Source organism: Arctopsyche grandis, chromosome 6, assembly GCF_051622035.1.
Source record: "Arctopsyche grandis isolate Sample6627 chromosome 6, ASM5162203v2, whole genome shotgun sequence".
Taxonomy (NCBI): Eukaryota; Metazoa; Arthropoda; class Insecta; order Trichoptera; family Hydropsychidae; genus Arctopsyche; species Arctopsyche grandis.
This window is the reverse complement of record NC_135360.1, coordinates 22,313,804-22,336,061: the sequence shown is the minus strand read 5'-3', so window position 1 is coordinate 22,336,061 and position 22,258 is coordinate 22,313,804. Positions and strand designations below refer to the sequence as shown.

The 22,258-nt window shown below is 34.5% G+C and overlaps 1 protein-coding gene across 2 annotated transcripts in view; it reads left to right on the top strand.

Annotated features, from left to right (window-relative positions):
* Window positions 1-22,258, top strand: part of LOC143913356 (microtubule-associated protein Jupiter-like) — a 116,129-nt gene that overhangs the window by 81,667 nt on the left and 12,204 nt on the right. Inside the window, exon 1 of one of the 2 annotated variants that reach the window (XM_077433087.1) lies at window positions 10,871-11,171. The exons of the other annotated variant lie outside the window; for it this stretch is intronic. Coding sequence (XP_077289213.1) covers window positions 11,110-11,171 — 62 coding nt within the window. The 5' untranslated portion in view covers window positions 10,871-11,109. Of the gene's footprint in view, window positions 1-10,870; window positions 11,172-22,258 lie in introns of those variants that run through there. 2 annotated transcript variants of the gene reach the window in all.

The following is a 22,258-nucleotide window of genomic DNA, read 5'->3' as shown; positions in this document are numbered from 1 at the left end:
ACTTGAGAATAAAATATGAAGTATCTGCTGTCCCATACTAATCCTAAGCTATAAAGCTACGCATTTACATATATTCATGAGGAAAATCAATGAGTTTCCCGGACAAACAGTTTATCTACATGTTTTTACGTTGGGGCTAATATGTGGTAGATATGTAGATATGTATATACATATGTATGTATGTACATTCTTGGCTACGCTTACGTTAAGTAACGTCACGTGTATTATAATGATTGTTTCGATTTGGTACAACACGCTTTTGTACTCGCTGAAGAACTTCCTAGTTAAGGCACTATGATTGTTGTGCAAATAAACACGTACTTTAACCCTTCACTGAGATTTGGGTCAATTGAAAGTTCAAATTTTTGATCATCGACGATAGGCAAGCAGGTAATTTGTCAGTGGGTTGTCTTATTGTCCGTTTGATTGAAAGATTTTTATCTCAAATTAGCTTCTTTTTGTGACTTGATTGGCACTTTCTTATTTTAACATCGCACCTACAATGTACCTAGGTATCTACTTCCCAGTGTATCTCGCTCTTAAGCAATTGTTTACCAGTTGAAAGGTTATGAGTTCCAATTCAGATCAAAATTTAAACATTTAGGACACAAGTAAATATGTACATATTTATGTAGACAGTGGTCGATGTTACGCATAACTATGTATGTATAATACATATTTTTAAATAAATTTGCAAATCTATACTGGCGAACGGATTATTTCCCACAAGAGAATAGCCTACACGAGTGCTGTCTGTGGTTTTATATTGTATGTTTTTATTGCTTGATTACTCTGTGCGGGATCTTAGTGTGAGCAATACTCGTGTGAATAACACTCATGTGGGCAATCCTTTGTGAGGAATAATCATAGAACCATTTCACGTGATATCTTACGATTGTGTTGACATTGAGATGACAGTGATGGATTCCGGTGAGATATTAGAATGAATGTATATGTTATAGTTGAAATTTTTCTTTCAGTTGTAATATATTTCATCCAACCTGATATCATCTACTGTTATAGTTAAAGTGTGTTTTCAGTTGTAATATATTTAGACTATGTAGTTGGAATATATTTCGCCTAACCCACGTAAGTTAGTTCATATGGCGAATCACATTTCAACTGGTCAAAATATATTACATTTTAAATACAGTTCAACTATAAGTTGGTAGCATGTTGGCAGATGCAGAGGTTAGTTTTTCGTGAAAACTTCACACGCATTATTGGATTCTAAAGCATTCGTCAAAATATCAGAGCTGTCAAAGCTCAACTGTTATATTACAACTGGCGCACATTTATGAAAGTGTATTTGCGCTTGTAGAGATATAATTTATTAGTTAAATTTTATTCCAATATGAATGACCTAAAACGTCAGTTGGAATATATAGGTATTACAACTGAAAACACACTTCGACTGTATCATATACATATATGCATTCTGTCTGACTCTTTGACAACTTCACAACTTCACAGCTTTAAGATTAGGATGATGATAAAAATTCAAATAGACCGTCTCCCATCAGAGTTTGCCAGTTTTATTTGATAATTATTCCATTCAAAATCCAACATTAAAATACAATCCATCCTTTGCACTCTTAAAGGCAAGCGGAATACCACTAGAGATATGTAAAACCCTTTCTCAAGACAAATAGTACAAATGTTTGACACGATGAAGTCCGTTACGAGTATGCATTAAATATATAAATATCTACCTGTTTTATGAATAGAATACCTCAGTCTTGCACAACTTAACAAATCATAGACTGAATGCCACTTACATACACATACATATTCGTACTAAGAAAAAAGTTCTAGCTCTCGCGAACGAGCTCTATTACCACTCGACTTGGCTACTACGAGTTTTACTACTACAACTTATCCAGCGTGTCTTTTCTGGAGTCACTGCTCTAATAGCAAATCATTGACAAAACTACTGAATATATATTCAAATATAATTATTGTATAGGATATGTAGGCATCGAATGTACTCTTGCTGCACATAGATCTTTGCACGCGTGAAATTTATCAATGTAACTTGTACTTTCTTCAGTATTGTGTCGGCTTTTTTTTCGTAATGATTTCTTCTTACGCTTCTCACTCAGTGTGTCACAGTTTCATTGCCAAGATGTGCAATGCGGACGACCGGAGACAACAAACAGGTGTTGAAATGCACCGTTGAGCGCGGCGATTCACACGGATCCTGCCCCGCTCCACCGGGTCACGCACTTTCGATGTTAAACCACTCGCCGGCTAGTTCTATGTATGTAACTGTAATACAAAAGTCTGCAATGAGCAATTTTATTCCTTCTGCTCGATACTTCTAATTAAACTCGCTTGGAACACTAATAAATTTTCCTGATATTATTTGACTAGCTCATTTGTATAAAATGTGCGTGTAAAGGTGGTCATTCACGTTGCGATTTGTCGCATATTTCTCTTATGAGTGAGGGTCATTATTTCCCATAGTGAGCATGCTGTTGACGATTAATATCTAATCACTGAGAACGTCTTGTGGCCGTTTTGACTTGATCGGCCCAACGTGCTGTGCTGGTGATCTTCTTCCATGCAGGGCTGACCAACTTGATGGAGCAGGGGATATAAGGCACCCGAGTCCCGTACATGAAAGGGGAAGGAGGAATATAGCATAGCATACTATCGATTATCCGGGCTAATGCTGGAGAGAACGGGACCGGATAGGGAGCATTACAAATGTATATTAACAATTGTGCTTTCTGTGGCAACCCTTTACTTTTTTAAAAATCTCTCACTTCAGCAACCTATTAAGTTTTGAACCAATCATCGAAGATCCATCCATGCTTCTTTTTGGTTAATCAGAAAGATATTTTATTTCTGTCCCCTTAAATGATCTAGGTTTTTTTGCCTTTCTTAATCTGAATCAAAATCTTTCTATGATGAAATTTTCATTCTCTTTCGTTTGGAAAGACCTGCAATATTATCAAAATCTCTTGTGAACGCCTCCAACTTTTTTTGTTTTACGACATCTCGAATAGTTTGATTCCATATTCTTCGGCGAGCTTTAATGTGAATTCCTCATTTTCGAATATCTCAATTAAAGTTCTAAGTTTTTAATAAATGAAGATTTTGTTTTATTGCAAGTACAATTTTCTTGTGCTTATTTGTTACGCATACCTTCTGCAGTTTTACAGGATATATGTAGATCTAAAATTTTTGTGTGAACATATATACGTATCTAACGAAAAAAACGCACTTATCAAACAATTATTACGTATTCTCATTCAAAAATAATAAAAAAAATTTTCAAGTATGGATAATCCGCAAACTGGATAATCGAGAGAATACTGTATATATTGCTTTTAATTTATTGGCTTTCACGATGGTTCTAACAAAACAATGTACAAATTCTAATCAAGAACGAGTCTCATCAAATATTTATTTGTATTTAGATACATATGTATGTATTGTACAGATTTTTTGAGACCCAAATGTTAATTCGTACCTCGGAAGACCGGCCCTGCATCTATGTTTCTCTTTATCGCCACCAATCATTACGAATATCTCCAGATTGTTCTTTCAAAAAGTTTTATAGTTTGTTGTTATATATTATTGCTATATACAATTTTAAAGTGCATTGTTAAAAAATATTGTTTTTTATTGCCCGATTGTAATGTTTTGTGTAAAGCTTTATTTATCTCTTACTGATCTCTGAGAAACCGCTACCACAGATACATATGTTTATATAGTTTGGTAAATATTTATTTGGCGATTTTTCTGCACACAAATCTCTATGTGAATGGCCACCCTAATGCTGGGTCTGGTTTGTGTGTGCTTTTGTGCATCTAAACGCGAGTGATGGATGTGGTTTTTAAACTGTTATTGTTAATTTGATTTTGTAAGATGCGTATGCATATGCGGAAGTGGATGTCTTCTTCTGGTTCATCTTCGCAACGAGATGGTGCAGCTAGTTTATGGAACACGCATTTATAATTAGAAAATGTTCCGAATAGAATGCATCTGTCTAAATTTAGTGGGTCTCGAAAGATGCTTGTTATATTTTTTTGAATTTCTGCTCTCATAACTTGTCAGAGCTTATCTATAAAATGTGTTTTATTATGCCTACTTAAATTGTTAGTTTGTTTGTATGCATCGAAAGGGCTTTATCTGGTTACTAAGGGTCACTGCGATTAACAGTTTTTGAGCGGTGCTTTATCAGTAAGAAAATTATGTCCTCACATGTGCTGCAATTTCATTATAAAATATATACAAATTTGTAAGTTCTTAAAACAATACGCAGATTTTTTTCAATTTTTAAATGACATTTTAAACATAAAAATAATAAATATGCATGTAATGATAATGTTTTATCAGAACTTTTAGTAAGTTTACGATTATGGTTCCGATGTACATACATTGTGAGTATAGAAATTGAACCCTAGTATTTATTATTGACAATAACTATGAGATCAAAGCTCAGAAATCTTTAAACGATAGTGCCGGCAGCTCTGATGAAAGTGCTGAATATTTTATGCAGATGTACAAGAATTTCATGCAGATTTTATTAAATGCTGTTCGATGCAAATCAGGCATCCTTTGGACCGTCGCTATCTTCGGAAGTGTTTGAAATCTCTTCGCTTCTTGACATATCGTTCTTCTCGTGACTCGAGATGAACTTCAACGATAGTGTGGATATTGTACTCGCGCATACAGAAGAAATCACCGACACGACAACGACGACGTGTGTTAATGTAAAAAAAAAAACCAAGTGAAGACTGATTTCTCAGCGATCGTAAGTAATATACGAATCGAGAGTACAATAAAAAGTTGTAGCTTTTTATGACGCGAGGATTAGAGTGTGACAAATGACGGAAATGGTTCACCTGCCGTGGTTTATTATCACCGTCATCGGTCCGTGCAAGATGATCAAAAATGAAAAAAGTATCAATTTTGCGGTCGAGGCTACTAGTTTAGATTTTTTAACCTAAGATTTTACATCCTGTCCGTGAAAATTTGATACTTTTCGGTATATTATTCATAGAATTCGCATTATCGTGTTTAATGTTGTATGTAGTCAAAATTGCAATTGTACCGCACAATCGCTATGAGCACTTCTTTGTCATTATTATTATTTTTTTTGGTTGTACCGATAACTTCTCGTTGCTTAACATAAACGCAACCACCGAGCCATACTGCTAGCTATGTATGTATTTACATACATCAATAGCTATATATTTTTTTCGTTATCTTTCAGAAAAACTTCAAATCCACTTGTTTGTATAGCTTTAAATCCAAAACCGTTAAACAATGTCGCAATAATAGACAATAGTTGACGACATAGTTTTAATTCCATTTTGAAAACAACGTTATTTCATACTTACATGGTATATTTTACATTTTTATTTTTATTTTACATATATACCAGGAAGGCCTTACAGGTAAATCCCAATGCGCCTTCCTGGCCAATTACAAATACAAATGCAGCATTTTTTTATTATAAGTCGTTGAATTGCGAGACACTGAAAAAACTCGCAAATTAACGAGACATCTATGAATTGTACATAAATTTTTATTGTACATCCATCAAATTTCAAATAGTGGTGACATTATAGGTAGGAAGGATTTTTAGCCATTTTTTTTTCCGGGAACCGTTTCAACAATGAAATCGGAGAAAATTGGCAAACTCTGATTGGAAACGATCAACCTGGAGTCACAAATCTAGGTCTGACCAACAGCATACTCTGAAAAATTAATTTTCATTCAGGGATAGAACCCGGCACCTTCTTGACGGTAAGCAGAAGCTTAACGTCCGAGCTATGCTGCTGGCATTTAATAATAATTTAGATAAATGATATAATATACAAACATACATAAAAACAAAGGGGATTTATGTATGTTTTTTGTATAACTGTATGGAAAATTCAAAAAAAGATAGAATGAGTGAGGAAGCAACGTGAACGGTCCGGCGAGCTTGCATGCTGAAACCGCTAGCGACAATAACCTCGGTGCGCTGATTCCTTTCCAAAACCACCCGTTGAAACATCAACGGGTACAATACTAATACATATATAATTGCAATATTTATATCTTAACACGATGATTTGTATATTGTTGGCCTACTTATTTTGATAAAACTCATTTTAAATTATATGTATATAAATTCAAATCATGCTAATTTTAAATATCAAATCAAATTCCTCTTACCATGTCAATACGTCAATCATTTTCTTCAGTGCTTATTAAATAATAGTTTTTTTTTTCAATTAAACTTGTCAAAGGAAGTGTTTGCGGATCAAACTTTTTGAAATGTGGTCAATCCAGTCGGCAATTTTTAAAGACTTCTTTCATAGAACTTTCTTATCCGCATTGTTCGTTGCATAAATGCATCAAGAGTTAATTGCAGAAAAACGCATCGCTTCGCGAATGGATACGTATCTGCCTATTCATTCGATAAACACCTACATAATATCCGTTATTGAATGCGGAGTTGAAAAGTCAAACCACAAATGCAATTATAAACGTCGAATATATGTACATATATATATGTATGTATGTATGTATGATTCGTCGCAAACCTGTTGAACGGGACGAAAAATGGTTGCGGACCCCTGTCCGCTTAATCGAATCAAATATCATTCTACGAATACTGCACTGGACTAGTACAAGTTATAAATTAAACGTCACTTCTTCATTTCAGCAATATCGGATGCAAACATCTGCACTGGGGAATTTATTATCGAAAGTCGAACCGTAAGTTAGGTGCTATATAATGTAATAATAAATAGCTGGTGCAATTTAAAACGGGAATATATCATACGGACGTTCAATGACTTTGTTGAAGTGCTGTACTATTTTTCTTTGCTATCTTGTATTCTCAGAATGATAACTTATCTACACGATCTGATTTCGTTTTTTAGTTTGAGTCATTAACTTGTATGCATATGTATATTCGTCAGAAAAAGTGATTCGGTCTAATTTTTTTTTTTGTATAATTAATACACAGTCATCTGACGTTCGCGCTAGTAATTTTTAGTGCGCGACATACATTTAATGTATTTATTATCACAATGGTAAAACCAATTACTACCGTTATTAATATGTAGTTTCGTATTGCAAACTGTACAAAAAATTGTTTTATTGATCCTCCATTATCCATCAATTACTTTTTGTTTATTGTTCCTCAGTTTTAATATAATATGTTATAAGAGGATAATAGTTTAATTGTAGAATTATAGTTGAACACGTTTAATTGAGTTAACGAAGGTCGTAAACGTTCTCACTAATCGAATGTAATTATTTGAACTATTGAAAATAATTGACGTTTGCTTTTGGGTCTCAGGATAAAAAAAATGAACGAATGATATCCCTATTATTATAATTGGTGTGCATAAATATTTATTTATTTATAAATAGACGAATCTTCCATTGTTAAAATTATTTATTCTAATCTAATAATACCCTATCAATTGACACGTTGCCTGTGTTTTTGTCCAATTAACATATAATATGAAGCATACGTATGCACCTTAAAAATTTTGCTATATGTATGTACATACATATATATTAAGAAATAGCGCATATTAAGGCAAAAACACTGAATCGTACGACATGGACATGCTCGTGGTTTCCAGCTGGGAAGGGCGTTTCTTCGGGTCATTATTAATTCGTACGTTTCTCCTATAGTTGTTCAAATATGGGAATCACCGTTATCGATCACTCACGCTGATAATGATAACGATCACCATCGTCAAGTGTGACAAGGGTAGTTGATATAGTGGAGAAAGTGAAGAGATTGAAATGGCAATGGACGGGTTATGTTGCTAAAAGAATGAACGAAAGAAGTACTCAAATGATACACTAGATAATGTAAAGGCCACAAGGGAGATGAAATTAGATAAATGTGTATGGTGAGATGTATGAAGGTGCAAACACACATAGTGATGGTTTTGCACATTTAAAAAAACCGCTAGCACGCCTAATCTATACCGTTGTTATCCAGACCAAAACTCGCCCCCTGGAGTGTTTTCGGTGATATTTTATCCTTCTACTGACACAAGCTTGATAGTGATCGGTAGTGATGATTCCTATATTTGAAGAAGTGTGGAAGAAATAGTACGATCGTATGAATCAATAATGACACGAAGATACGCCTCTCACCACTGAAGTCCAGGCACGCGTCCCGTGCTGCACTTTGGCTGTTCTTACCATTATACGTGCATATGTATGTACATGTACATATTATATAAATATTCATGTATAATACTAGTTGGTCGTATTTAAAATATCCGTTCTGTCATAAGGAAATATATAAAAGTTTATGATTGCTAATATATATTATTCTCAACTCATAAAGACGTATTTCAACAATTATTCTGGGCAAGTCTTAAGGTCTATTCATACCTGTTCGGCACGAGCCGGCGACTGCACCAAACCTGCAAGTACGGATAGTATTATTTGGTACATTCTACATATATGGTGCAGTAGCCGACAAGGTATGATTCTAAACTTATAATTATCTTACCTTTAAACGTATAGAAAACAAATAGTCGTACATAGGAAGCTTAAGTAAAACTGTAGACATCATCGCCCCCCCAATTAAGAGTAAGAGAGATCTACTCAGTCGGCACTTTTATCGCCTTTTGATCGTTTCCTTTCGACAATAGACCTTCTCGGTGGAATTATTATTAAGAACGCTTTTGAAAGAACCACGGTGTGGTCCTTCTGTCACGGTGGTCAGCGGACACTCACACAGAACACCATTGTTCTGCAAGGTCCGCTATCAGCACTCTAATCGCTCAAATGGACCTATTAACTATTAAAACAGGGATACTCGTAAAGTATTCCCTGTTTTAATATCGCTTGGGTCTGACGTTGTTTTAATTAAATGTATAAATGCGCTACCGCCTCTTGTCCGGTGAGAGATGAAGTCTCGAAGATTTTCTAGAAGAAAAACGTTTCGTCGCAATTAATTGGTTAGCAAGTTTACGACTCCTAAGGGATGACTTTGTTAAATTTACCGTTGATTAGCCAAAGTGCGTTACAATTTATCTTAATTTATAATAAGAGGCTTTTTCTTTTACATATAATCAAAAGATCATACAGACTCATTAAAAGAACCTCTCTGTACTATAATTATTTATGTATAGAATAAAAATTGGGCAGACATTTTTTTAAATTTGATAATGATGCAGTTCAATTGTGTTATTACATTAGTAAAATTTCAAAATAATACATTTGGCCGTTTTTAATATACCTATCTACGCCTCAAATATACATATGTATGTTACAGTCCAAATGCTTTTTCTGGTTTTTCTATCACATACTAGTTTGTTCATATATGAACTATTGATTTTAGTTTATGTGCTAACAGTCAAAAGCTATCTTCAAATAGACTCACTATGTGTGACATGAAACTTTTGAGCTGTCAAAACGACAAGTATTTTAAAGGACGATTCTATGGAAACTACATTACATTAAATTTTACTTTAAGATTTTAGGAGAGTAGCTTAGGCTTTCTAGTCCAATGACGGCACGTCACTAGTTCAAACCGTTTTAAACGTCAATGAAGATGACCCATAACAGCCTGAATATGAGCCAATCACCCCACATTGAATATAATCTGAAATAGCTTTCAGTCAGAGAACGAGATTTTTGTCCATAAATATGTATATTCGTGTATTCATTACAGCAGCCAGCAGTATGGCTCGGTGGTTTCGTTTATGTTTAGTACCGAGAGGTTACCAGGTTCGATTCCGTGCTAATCTTTAATGCTGCTGGTCAGATTTGGATATTTGTGACTCCAAGTCGATTGTTTCCTAACAGAGTTTGTCAATTTATCTGACTTCATTGTTGAAACGGTTCCTCCATCAAATTGGCAAAAACCATCCTACCCGCTATGTCACAAATATTTGAATTTGATTTATGTACAAGATGTAAAAAATTATGTATGTACAATTCTAAATCCATAGATGTCTCTATGGATTAATTAATTAATAATTGTTAATTGCGTTTTCTTCAGCCTCTCGAAATACAGCGATTTATGTAATAAAAAATGCTGCAATTTTTTGTAATTAATTCTCTAGGAAGGCGCATAGGGGCTTACCTGTTAGGCCTTCCTGGTATATCTATATATATAAAAATGAATGTCTATCTGTCTGTGTGTCTCGAATAGGCTCCTAAACCACTGAAACTTTCAGGACTGTGAAAAAAAACGGCAACGGAAACGGGAAAAACGGGAATGAGTGTCATTGCAACGCTATAATTTCAAATGTTTTCGACCAACGTGTTCGCTGCCTGCGTTTTTCCGACAAATGGAAACGGGAACAAGAACGGGAACGGGAATTGCATGCGTTATTGTGGCATTGCAACGTAAGCTTGTAAAAATTAAATAAAAATATCGTGTTATCTTACACTTTCATTATTTTACTTTTTAATTATTGCCTATTTTCCGTTTTCTTGCGGAATAGATATAGCACTTTAATGGAGGGTTGACTGTAATTATGTGCCATGTAATATTATTTCCTAGTGTATATTCAACCAAAAGTTAGAGAACTGACATTGATCCAAATATGTATGTATGTATATAGACAATTTGATTTAAAAAAAAAAAACACCCACCCAGAACGTTTTTATCTCTTATCACCAATACATATGTGCAAACATAATTAAAAATGTTCCAGCAGAAGTTGACATCCGATTAGCGCAGGCCGTGAAAGTGAACGCACCGGGATCTATACCGCATCGGCAGGGGGCAAACGCCCGAGGTGGGGGCTGCCGTCACGCTCGGAGCCCCCCAAACCCCCCCTCGACCCCCCAGATCCCCCTCCCTCCCCCCAGCCTCAACCCGCGCAGCCGTACTTAGCCGCTGCTCCGGCACTTCCACGGCCAGTCAGCTGTTCCGCACGCGACACGACACTCGTATCCAGACAAGTACTCGGCTCCAAACCGAAAATTACAAAAAAACCGAACGAATTTTGAAATTTCGCACAAGTCACCCGACCACTATACGACTGTGCCGATCGTGAAATTTCGATCGCGAATCAAGTGCTCGAATTCAGTGTACTCTCGTCTCGTCGTTGTCGTCGTCTCTCCCGCGGGAAGTGTCACAGGATCAGACGGAACAGTATCGATCTCGACATGGCCACCTACGCAGCATTCAAGCACGTCGAATTGCACAAAGTCGGATACGGAAAGAACAGGTAGGACACTCGTAGGATTATCTCGAGGGTTGACGTGCCCTTATAAATCTCGGGAGTCGTGTTGTGTGGTCGCATCAATCAAACGTCACGATGGCTATCGCCCTAGGCTTTGTTCGGTGCATTTTAATGTTGAGTGTGTGTGCTTTTTCAACCCCAGATTTGACCCGGTCTTTAACCCTTTCGACGATTAGACGTGTGTAGTATTATATTTATGATTTTCTTAACAGCTTGATGGTAGAGCAGAGAAACAGCTACATTTTTAGATTTACATATTTCACACTAATTGTACCTGTAAATTTTTTAGAATGGAAATAATTGCTTTAAAGCATCAGTATTTCAGTCACTCTGGAAGATCGATTTGGCAATGAAAGACTTTTATTTTTTTTACTTTGAATTTAAAAAAAAATAGCAAGTTTTTAACGAATACTATTATTATTATAACAATTTGAAAATAAATGATTTCAATATCATTCAATTATGTATTTCAATTAAGAAAACATCGAAATTTCATATTGATTTTATTAATGTAGTATTCATTTAATTATTAACAAAAGCATACTAGTATGAAACTTTATTATTACTATAAAATAAACCCCAAGAAACCACTATAAGTTCTTTTAAATATTGTAAACGTACATATGTACATAATCGTTATTAGCCTGAAATTTGTATACATGTTTGTATTTCCATCAAAAAAATACAATTATTTATAGGAATGGGATATTTCTGGAATAAAAAATTGATAATAAATGATTTTAGCTTTATATTAACTTTTACATTCTTCACTATTAGTAGTGTTTTAGAACTTTTCTTTTTCTCTCTTTTCGAATATTTTACCTAAATTCCCAGTTATAGATATACATATATGCAACATAAAGCCTAAGATTTTGATGCTTACAATAGAACTACATACATAATGCTAAAAAATATTCAAAAATTGACTTTTATACAGTATGAGCCTTACAAATGTGTGTATGCATTATCATTTGATAGAATAATATACATATAATGCTCATATAAATATATCAAAATTATAAAATTTTGACATAGCGTGTACGATATTGAATACAAATCAAAACCAGCGTAGTAAAATTTTGCACATAAATCTGTTCCGGATTTCATATTTTTATGTACCATTCATACATACATATGTTCTTGCGATAGCATCTTATCGAATATCAAATTGCATAGTTAAAATAAAAATTCACGACCGCTCCGAATAATGTAGTACACATGTCTCGGTATTTAATAGTCTCTTAATTACCAGTTGTCGTTTATTATTATTAAAGTAATATATTTGCTTCAGCGTAACGGAAAATCTTTTCAGCGCGTTCGCTGTACTGTACAGCCCACATCTCGAATAAATCACGGTCATCTCCACATCATCGGCAGCGTTCCGGTCTCGTTGAATCCGGACATTACCATAATATCATTACGAATTTATATCTAAATTAGCAGTGGCCGTTTCGACTTAACGGGCTGCCGATTAACCCGTCGACGAACATCCATCCGGTTGGGGTACATTCGAAGCTGGTTTCAGAGCGTGTGTCGGCATTCGCGATCCGAAACGGGGTGAAATGCGTGCACGTGTGTGCATCGATGCACTCTGGTCGTTTGTTATATTGTACAGGAAATTCTTGCAATTTTTACCCACATTTTATTCAGTAACGTTTCTCTGGCACGATCCGCTAGTCTTGACTCTTATCGAACGTGTTAAATTATTCACCGGATTCCTTTGGACACTTTTCATTAAAGTCGACTTTGATTTTTTGACGCTTGCTATTGACTAAATCATTTTTCGTTTACATAGAAATCGTAAGATTGAATAAATGTTTCGCAATTGTTAATTTGCTAGAACCATTTCAGCATTTTTGCAAGAAAGACAGCTAAAAGTGCAGTTTGGCTGTCATCAACAGAATATTTGCAAGAGTAGGTGATGTCGATGACGATGTAATTTCGGGTTAGTAGACCTTTCTGGTTGAATCGAGTGAATCAGTAGTAATATTGAGACGCACTGCAATTAACTCTTTAGTTCTGCTCCATGAATTGGGAAGAGGAACATCTACATATAACGGAGCTGCTATAGCGGCTTCCGCAGTGGAAGAGTTGAGTGGCAGGGGTTGTCACAAAATGTTTTCAACCCATATTTTGTATATAACCATTATGTGTAATTAAGGTATTTGGTACTTATGTACAAAAATTGGATCATTGTGTTTTGTAAAAACATTGAAATATTATGTGTTTTTGTTTTTAATAAATGAATATATAAATAATTGTCAATCTCTCGTGAAAAAGAATGTAATTTTTGGTTTTATGAAGTTTACAAGTTAATGTATCGATATATGTATTTTTATAATGAATTTGATTAAAAATGCGTCGAAGATAGGAAACGTTCAGATTATTATTATATTTTCTTGTATTATCCTTTAATTTCAAATTGAAATTAACTTTTTAAGTTGGTATAAAATTATTCGATGAAAATATTCCACATTTTAATTTGAGTGTAAAATTAGGCAAAATTAATTTTTATGACTTTCTTTTATAAGAGTGATTTTAAGCGAAATTTTATTTAGGGAATTTTAAACTTGATGGTAATATTAGATCAAAATAAATTGTAAATGAATGCCATTTTGGGAAGTATTCTAATTCTGTCTGATGTTTTTCTTTTGATTGAGTAAAAGTCATTTTCAGTTTTATCATTATTTATTTAGTCCACGTTCGAAATTTATGTAGTTGTGCCCGTTTTATATATGAGAAGCAATTCTTTTCACGTCAAAACGTGATTTTATATAAAAATTGTATCAATAATCAACATTTTATTGTCGATTCATTGCAAAAACTGCACTCCCGTTCTGTCGAATGACTTCGCATTTATACGCATCGTATTGTTACACCTGTTTCATTTCCAAGTTTCTTATGAACGATTCGTCTGTAGAAAACGATACAATCGTTTCCTCTATGTGTTGATGTATTTTTATCCCTTTTTTGGTAAAAATTCCATCCAGGGGAGTTTCGAACAGAAGAGGCCTCCATGTGGTTTATATCCATTTAAAGCTAGCATGTAAACCGTCAACATTTACCTTTTGAATACGTGAAAAAGCCATTAAATCTATTTTAGTTATGGCCCGTATGTGCTCTTAGTTCAGTTTTACGCACTTGAAACTTAAACATTTCTATTTAACTACTGCCGTATTGTTCTATTTTTATTATTACAGATACGGTTAACTTTAAACTGTCGACAGTAAAAGTTAGCTAGGAGAACGCGTGTCTTTATATTACATTATCCAGCGAACGATTTCAATTAACCGCATATCTAACCATACTATGTAGAATAATACTACGGTTTTTCTTCGCCATTGTTAAAACCATCCATTATCTAAAACTTTGTCGGTTAGCAGTTGGTTTTGTTTTTTATTAGACACATTTTTTCGAGGAATATAGCGTGCAAGACTAACGCACGCTTATATGATAAATGCTTATCTTTTTTTTGTTTTTTTCTAAATATTACTTTATTGCGAAATCGAGCACTTTTCAGATTCTTCGGCCGAAGTGCATCGAACTTGTACGGGGAAAAATATTGCATTGTGCATGACACGTAAACCGGTCATTACCGAAGGGTTAATCACGACACGTACGTATAATTTTGTCTCGTCAACAATTAACGATTAATTCTTGCGTGGGCTTTAAAAGGTTCTTTGTTTGATCCCTGAATGCAATGATTCACCGTCTAAAGATGGCGAAAATCGAATTTATGAATGTTAACGATATATAATATAATACATACATTATAGGCAATTTTCCGGGTTTTTCCCAAGGCGAATTTGCGACGTGCGTCACTTTGACGTATTTGTGAGCTTTCTTTTGATGGATGTTTGTGTAATAAAATATATATTTTATGTATAGATTATTTAATTTTGTGTATACGAAGTCCGTTTGGTTGTGTCTACTGGTGCCAGTCGTTAGTCGTTCGTAGAATTTTTACCTACATAAGTCGCCTATCAATTTGTCGACTGATCTTATTAGAGAACGTCACGAAAGTCCTACTAAAGCAGGGATGCGAACCATCGCTGTTTTTTAATCGCGGCTATTTAAATTGGAACTCGGTTACGTATTCGAAATGCGGCATTCTGTTCAGCCCTGAACGTTCGAAATATCTAGGTCTAGTTTGGTCGAATTCGTGCTGTTTTTGGCATTGTAATTTGATGTGATCTGACGTGCATATTATTATTGTAGATTTTCGTTTTCATTGTTGTCGCCTTTTCGGTGTTTTATACTTACGAATGTTTTCGGAATATTCTTGGCTCATTTTCTTCCCAGACGAATCGATAATTTTCACGTTCTACTCTCTCCCTCTCTCCGCTTCGTATATGAAATTTGTATGAGACCAAACGCGACACAATTATAGTGTGCGTAAGCGAATTTCATATTAATTGATATATAATACTTATTCGGTGGTTAAAACGATAGATAGCACAGCGTGTAGATCATTCTGCATATACATAAATAAAAAAAAATCATTTTTCTTAATCTTTTTCGATCTCGGAATTTTTTTTTTTCGTTTTGAGTATTCCAACTAACAAAAAGATGAAATTTGACCACATTTTGAGTTGAGAACATCAAATTTATATAAAATTTGTTCCATTTTACATTTACTCGTCCGGCATGGGACACGTACGTGGACTCCAGCGAGTGAGAGGCGTATCTTCGTGTCATTATTTATTCGTACTTTTATTATTATTTCGACATGTTTCTTCTACATTTCTTCAAACTAGCAACATATTTCAGTGGTTAGCGTATAATTCTAGCAAATGAAGAGTCATTGGTTCGAACCCTGATACAGTGTTGTTGGCCAGAACTCCAGAACAACAGAAATCCAGCTTACCTATCATTGTTTGCCAATTTATATGATTTCATTGTTGAAACGGTTCCTACCCAAATAGGTGGCCTGCCCGCATTTGCCACCATTTATTGAATTAAATTAAAAATATTACAAATTTATATACATATATATGTATAAAGTTGGCTATTGGACAATCTCAAAATGACACTGTGGTAAAAAACAAAAATAAATTTTTAAATCCAATATGAATAATAATAATCCTTCCTTAGGCTTTTAAGTACGTAGCTTTTAACTATTGTAACATATGTATTTTAGTTTGGTTCAGAAGATTTTCCCATCTTCTCCAATAAACTTTCACTATAATCTCAACATAATTAAGTTAACATTCAACTATGCATCCAAAGTTTCATACTTTATTTAATTGTACTCTGATTCAAGTCTAAAAGAAAGTCTGTGATATACATACATATAAAAACGGTAAGAGCACGCGCCAATTTTGCCAAATGTTTGATTGTTTTTAACCTCGTTTTTCACTTCATAATTTACTTAAAAAATTTCTTATTCGAATTTTCATTTTTTTAATGAACGATCTTAAAAACTCGATTAAAACGTGACTGGCGTATTTTAATATATACGGAGAAATGTTTCAATCCGTATACACGTACCTCCAAAATCTACAACGGCTATTATTTGCCCGCTTTACTCCACTGTATAGAATTATGTCAAGGGTATCCAATTTTAAATAATTCGTTAATAAAATTAGCAATAGAATATCATCAACCCTACCGACGCGACCCGTTAGAGGCCTACATCTTGGTAATTTTACAGCGGACATATTTATGGCTTCCGAATCCGTTTATTTATGAACGTCATGTTCGAATCGGCACGCTCTTCTTTCTCTTTTATAGTATACCTACGAAGTGAATATATACGAATGCATAATTTTAAGTTTTTCGTAGCTTAAACCCCCGTACGACCCATTTAAACAAACTTGGCGGGTTTCGATCCACGTTAGTATGTATTGTATTTGTCTTCGATTATGTCATAGTGTTGTATTGCACATTTTTTACTAAACAAACACGGCTTTTTGTGTGTTGTTTTGAAAGTGTAATTTCTTTCTTTATTGAGTGAAATTGTGCGCGGGTGTACATAAATCGTTTTTATGATCATTGGTTCGAATTAAACAATTAGTCAAGATTACGCGAATTATACCGTGTGAATGAACTCGATACTATTAAATGCAGTTGTTGACTTGTTCACAATGCTATACGGGTTGATTTATTTATTTTTTAATTTTTATTTTACCATGGTACTATTAGTTGCCCTAAAGTTTAACGTTTAGTTTTAAACTTGTACGTACATATATAAATTTATAGATTATAAATTTGAAATTATAACATACATATATAAAAATATTCGAATAGGTTGGTTTGCCAATTTGATGAGGAACCATTTCAACAATTAAATCAGACAAACTGGCGAACTCACAACAATAAAGTTAGATAAATTGGCGAGTTCCAACAGGAGACGGCCGGATTTAATAACCATCCAGATTTTGTTTCAAACCGCCCAGGTTTAATAACCATCGAAATGAATCCAGAACACTTTGGGTTTAATAACCATTCTGAACTTGACTAAAATCGAACAAATTTTTAGTTTCCGGTCATAATGAAAACCCACTTATTTTCGACTGGTAAATAACTTCGTTGTTTTTTTTGTATTATATTTACGGTTTTGGGAGGCCATACGACCGCCGTATTTTCACACTACTACATATATGCTTTTTTAGCTCGGCGATAGACTTCACTGTATGATTTTTTTTATTTATACTAACCATGATGCCATTACCGGTTGCCTCAAAGTAATACCTTTGTACTATTTATAAATTTTAAATTATATTCAAATAGTGGTGATGAATATGCGGTTGGTGGCCAATTTTTTGTGGAACCGTTTCAACAATGAAATCAATAAGTTGGTAAAAATTTTAATGGAAGTGATCGAATTGAAGTCCAAAATATACAAGCACTGCAGAAATACTCTGAATAAATTCTCTTCAACTGAGGTCAACCGAGGGCTTGAACCCGGAACCTCTTGGTGGTAAGCATTAATGCAACCACCGGGCAAAGCTGTTTATATTATCTTGCTATTTTATATTACCCTTGATATGAAGGTTTAGTTAGGATTCGTTCTTTAATTTCCATATAATTAGACCTCACTATTTTTATGTACATACATATGACAAAGATTGTTATTATTTTAGAGCAGCCTATAATAACTATACTACATGTCTCATATGCACTTTTCATTGCATATTATATCGGGAATCACTCAGGAATCCCTACAGTTGAATCATGTGTCGCAGTTTTGCACCGAACACCACTTTATCATAATCATAAATTATTAATGATGCCGCGGGCCCGTTGTAACGATTATAACCCATTATAAATAAGGAGCTGAACGGTTATTTTACAGCGTGATGCAAGTACATACGTGAGCCATCAGAGTAGCGAACATAATGCTTATAACCCTTTCGAGGCTCTGCATCGATTTTTTTAATATACTTATATTGTTAAATTCGTATTTGAACAATGTCATCTGTGAATGCACTTGCATTAGAGCTGAGTAATTGACGTTCGCCGCGCGCTTAAATGCATCCTCATTATCACGAATTTCATTATTTCAAATAACACACAATTAACACTACTAGAGTAGAGATAGTATCACACTCGCCGAGTTCGTCTCGGTTCGGATTTTTTGTTGCTTTTGTCTGTTCCTTTCTTCTCCCGAATTGAATATGTAGTTGTGTTATGTAAATAGACGTAATTATACCTAAACGAATTAGCTTACATTATTGGAACTTTGTGCTTTTTGCCTATCGTTTGCTAGTTAAAATCCCAGATAAAACAAATATATCAAGTTCCTCAAACTTTTTCAACCATGGAACACTTTTATCCAAAACTGTATATGGAACATATTGGTTATTTTATAAATAAGCAGCTACAAAATAACACTAGTGCTTGATATTTAAACCATTTCAGGCGTATGTATGTATATTATTATCGATGATTTTTTACGGAACACTTGCACACGCCATATGGAACACCAGTATTCCACGGAACATAGTTTGAAAGATTCTCCTTTAGTCTACACATATGTATGTACTTATAAATTTCTCGAAATAAAAATACTATATACAGTTGCTTTTTTTTACAAAGATTCATCTGTGTCACCATTGTCTTGTCAATTTTCTTTTTGAACATCATTATAATTAACTCAAGTCTTTTTATTATTGTTTTTAAATGGTTTTTATTATTCATAAATACATCTCAAGTCTATTCTATAGCTACTGATCCAGTGATCATTTTATATTTTATTTTTGTTAGTATTTATAGTATCATCTTATTTTAATATTAGTATATACAGCATCAACGTGTCTTGCCAGTGATGATGAATCGTTGGGAAACTTGGGAATTGATCGCCAGAATGCTGCATAAAGCCCAAATCACACAAAAAGTATAGAACGTTATATGCTCGACATAAAGAGGAGAGATAGAAAACAGAATACGTGGTTGAGAAATATGATTGATTTAAGAGAATAAAGAGATTGAAATGGTAATGAGCGACTCACGTAGCTTGAAGGGACGATCGATGGACGAAAGAATTGCTCGGATGGAAGGAGTGTAAAATGGTGCAAGGAAGGCCATTGCAGAGATGGGTGGATGAAATAAGAAAAATGTGTGGAATGAGTTGTCCAAAGCAGAGACGAATGGAAGAATATTAGAGAGGCTTTTATACAGCAGTAGATGGCGTGTTGCTGTAAATGATGAAGATGATGATATAAATGCTCAAAAACCCATTCTTATAATATATTTAATAATAGTTCATAATACATTTTATACATATGTATATTTTTTTAAATAAAGACTAAAGTCGACGATCTAAAGCAGATTGTGTGTAGGTACCACCTAGGTAACCACTAATCAGTGTTAGCGAAATTTTCATATACAGTACTTCATACAAAATTGCGCACACTTTTCGCACAACTTAGATGCAATACTGCGGACTTTAAATCACCAAGGAATCATTTTCGTTAACAATCACCATTCAAATATTTACTACTCACTGACTTCGGGTTTATGGCGATTTTAATTGCGTCGTCTTTACGATCCCTCGCGAATGAGCGTAGTTTTACGTCAAAACTATGTACTTTCACGTGCTAGTATGCACTCGGAAGTGCTACGATCCGATCGGCTTCGTGCATATTTAATTGCTGGAAAACGGTCCACATCACGGGTGAGGAGATTAAGCAGCTACGCTCGGTGAGCATTCGCCAGTTTAATACCCGCGAGGAAAATCGGTAAATCTGCTTTAAATTATATGTACATATGTATGTGCACGATAGTCGTCGCCGTCAGAGCGTAACAGTACGAAATTTGTACAAATCGCTCATCTCTTCCCTGTCAGACAGATGGACGTCTAATCTGCCGTCTAGCTGGCTACTACATATCTATCTGTCTGTGCGCTAACTACGGCTGATCTTATCTTTTCGACCTCTGCGAATCAACTGGCAAAACGGTACAACGCGCTTTCGCGTGACTGAAATTGGATCGTTCGTATTTTCCGACTGTATCGATCTGAAAATTGTTGTTTGGTATGTTTCGGTGCAATGCTTATGAAATTAATGATCTCGATACGTATGTACATAAATAAAAATAGTGACAAGAGACTTGAAAAATTCTCAGTATGATTATTCAATGTTCAATTTTTAAATAAATGCTATATTTTAAAGGTATACACATACTTTTATATAATCACCAAATTCAGACTAGCTGAATTTTGCAAGATAGGGATGGGATGCCGATTTCATAGGAACCGTCTCAACAATAAAGTTAGATAAATTGGCAAACCCTAACAAAAGACGGCCGATCTGGATTCAATAACCATTGAGATCTTGACGAAAATCGAACATATTTATCGATTCCGGTCATAATTTAAACCCACTTTTTTCGACTGATTAAAACAATCGCTTACCCCGTTGTTTTTTTTTTTTTTGTATTATGTACGGTTTTGGGAGGCCATACGACCGCTGTATTTCCTCACTACTACATTAATGCTGTTTTTTTATCTCGGCGATAGACTTCACTGTATGACTTTTTTTTTAATGTATATTAATCATTATGCCAATATGCAAAGTGAAACCTATGATATATGTATGTATGTACTATTTATAAATTTGAAACCATATTTAAATAGTGGTGATAAATATGCCATTGGAAGCCAATTTGTTGAAGAACCGTTTCAACAATGAAATAAAAAAATTGGCAAAAATTTAAAGGAAAAATTCGAGACTTGGAGTCACAGATATTCAAGTCTGGCCAGCAGTACTACGGATAAACTCGAAATAAATTCTCTTCAATCGAGGTCAACCGAGAGCTTTAACTCGGAACCTCTCGGTGGTTAGCATTAACGCAACTACCAATCCATGCTGCTGTGTAAATTGTAAAATTTCTTTCACAAATATCCAAGTTTGAATCACTTGGCATACGTTTATTTTCAATCGAGATTAAACCAGGGCTTGAACCCGGGAACTCTCAGTCGTTATCATTATATTCTAACCACTCAGCTATGCTGCTAGCTAAATTGTAAACTTTATTAATTCTTTCACAAATAACCAAGTCTGACTAGCAGCACCGCAGAAATACTTCCAAATCACAAAGCGTACGACTATTTTCAATCATGGTAAAATCAGGGCTTGAATCTGAGAACTCTCATTCGTTAGCATTATACGCTAACCACTGAGCAATGCTGCTGGCTAAATTGTAATTTTTTTTTAATACTTTGCATGTTACAACTTTAGATCACAATATTATATGCTAATTTTTCTCTTGTGGACCCCCAAAACCATGCGATCTTCAACATTTATAACCACAAACGATGCTTTTATAATTCACTTACGTATAGGACGATAAAAAGTTTCTCAAATAAATATAAATCGCCGGGAAGTACTGTGTCATTTAGAAGTTTGTAATTTCCTGGCCGTGGGTATTAAAAGTGGCTGAATTGTTGCGTAGATAAGAGTTTCGCGCTTTTCAGTATCGACCTACCTATCTGGGGATGGATATTTCCATCTCCCTGATGGTTTAGCCCCTCTCCGTTTTTGTTATTCTTATCTTGGAACAAATCCACTATAATATATTTCCAAAGTGACAGAATTTCCCCACTCAACAAAGTCCAATTTATTAGACGC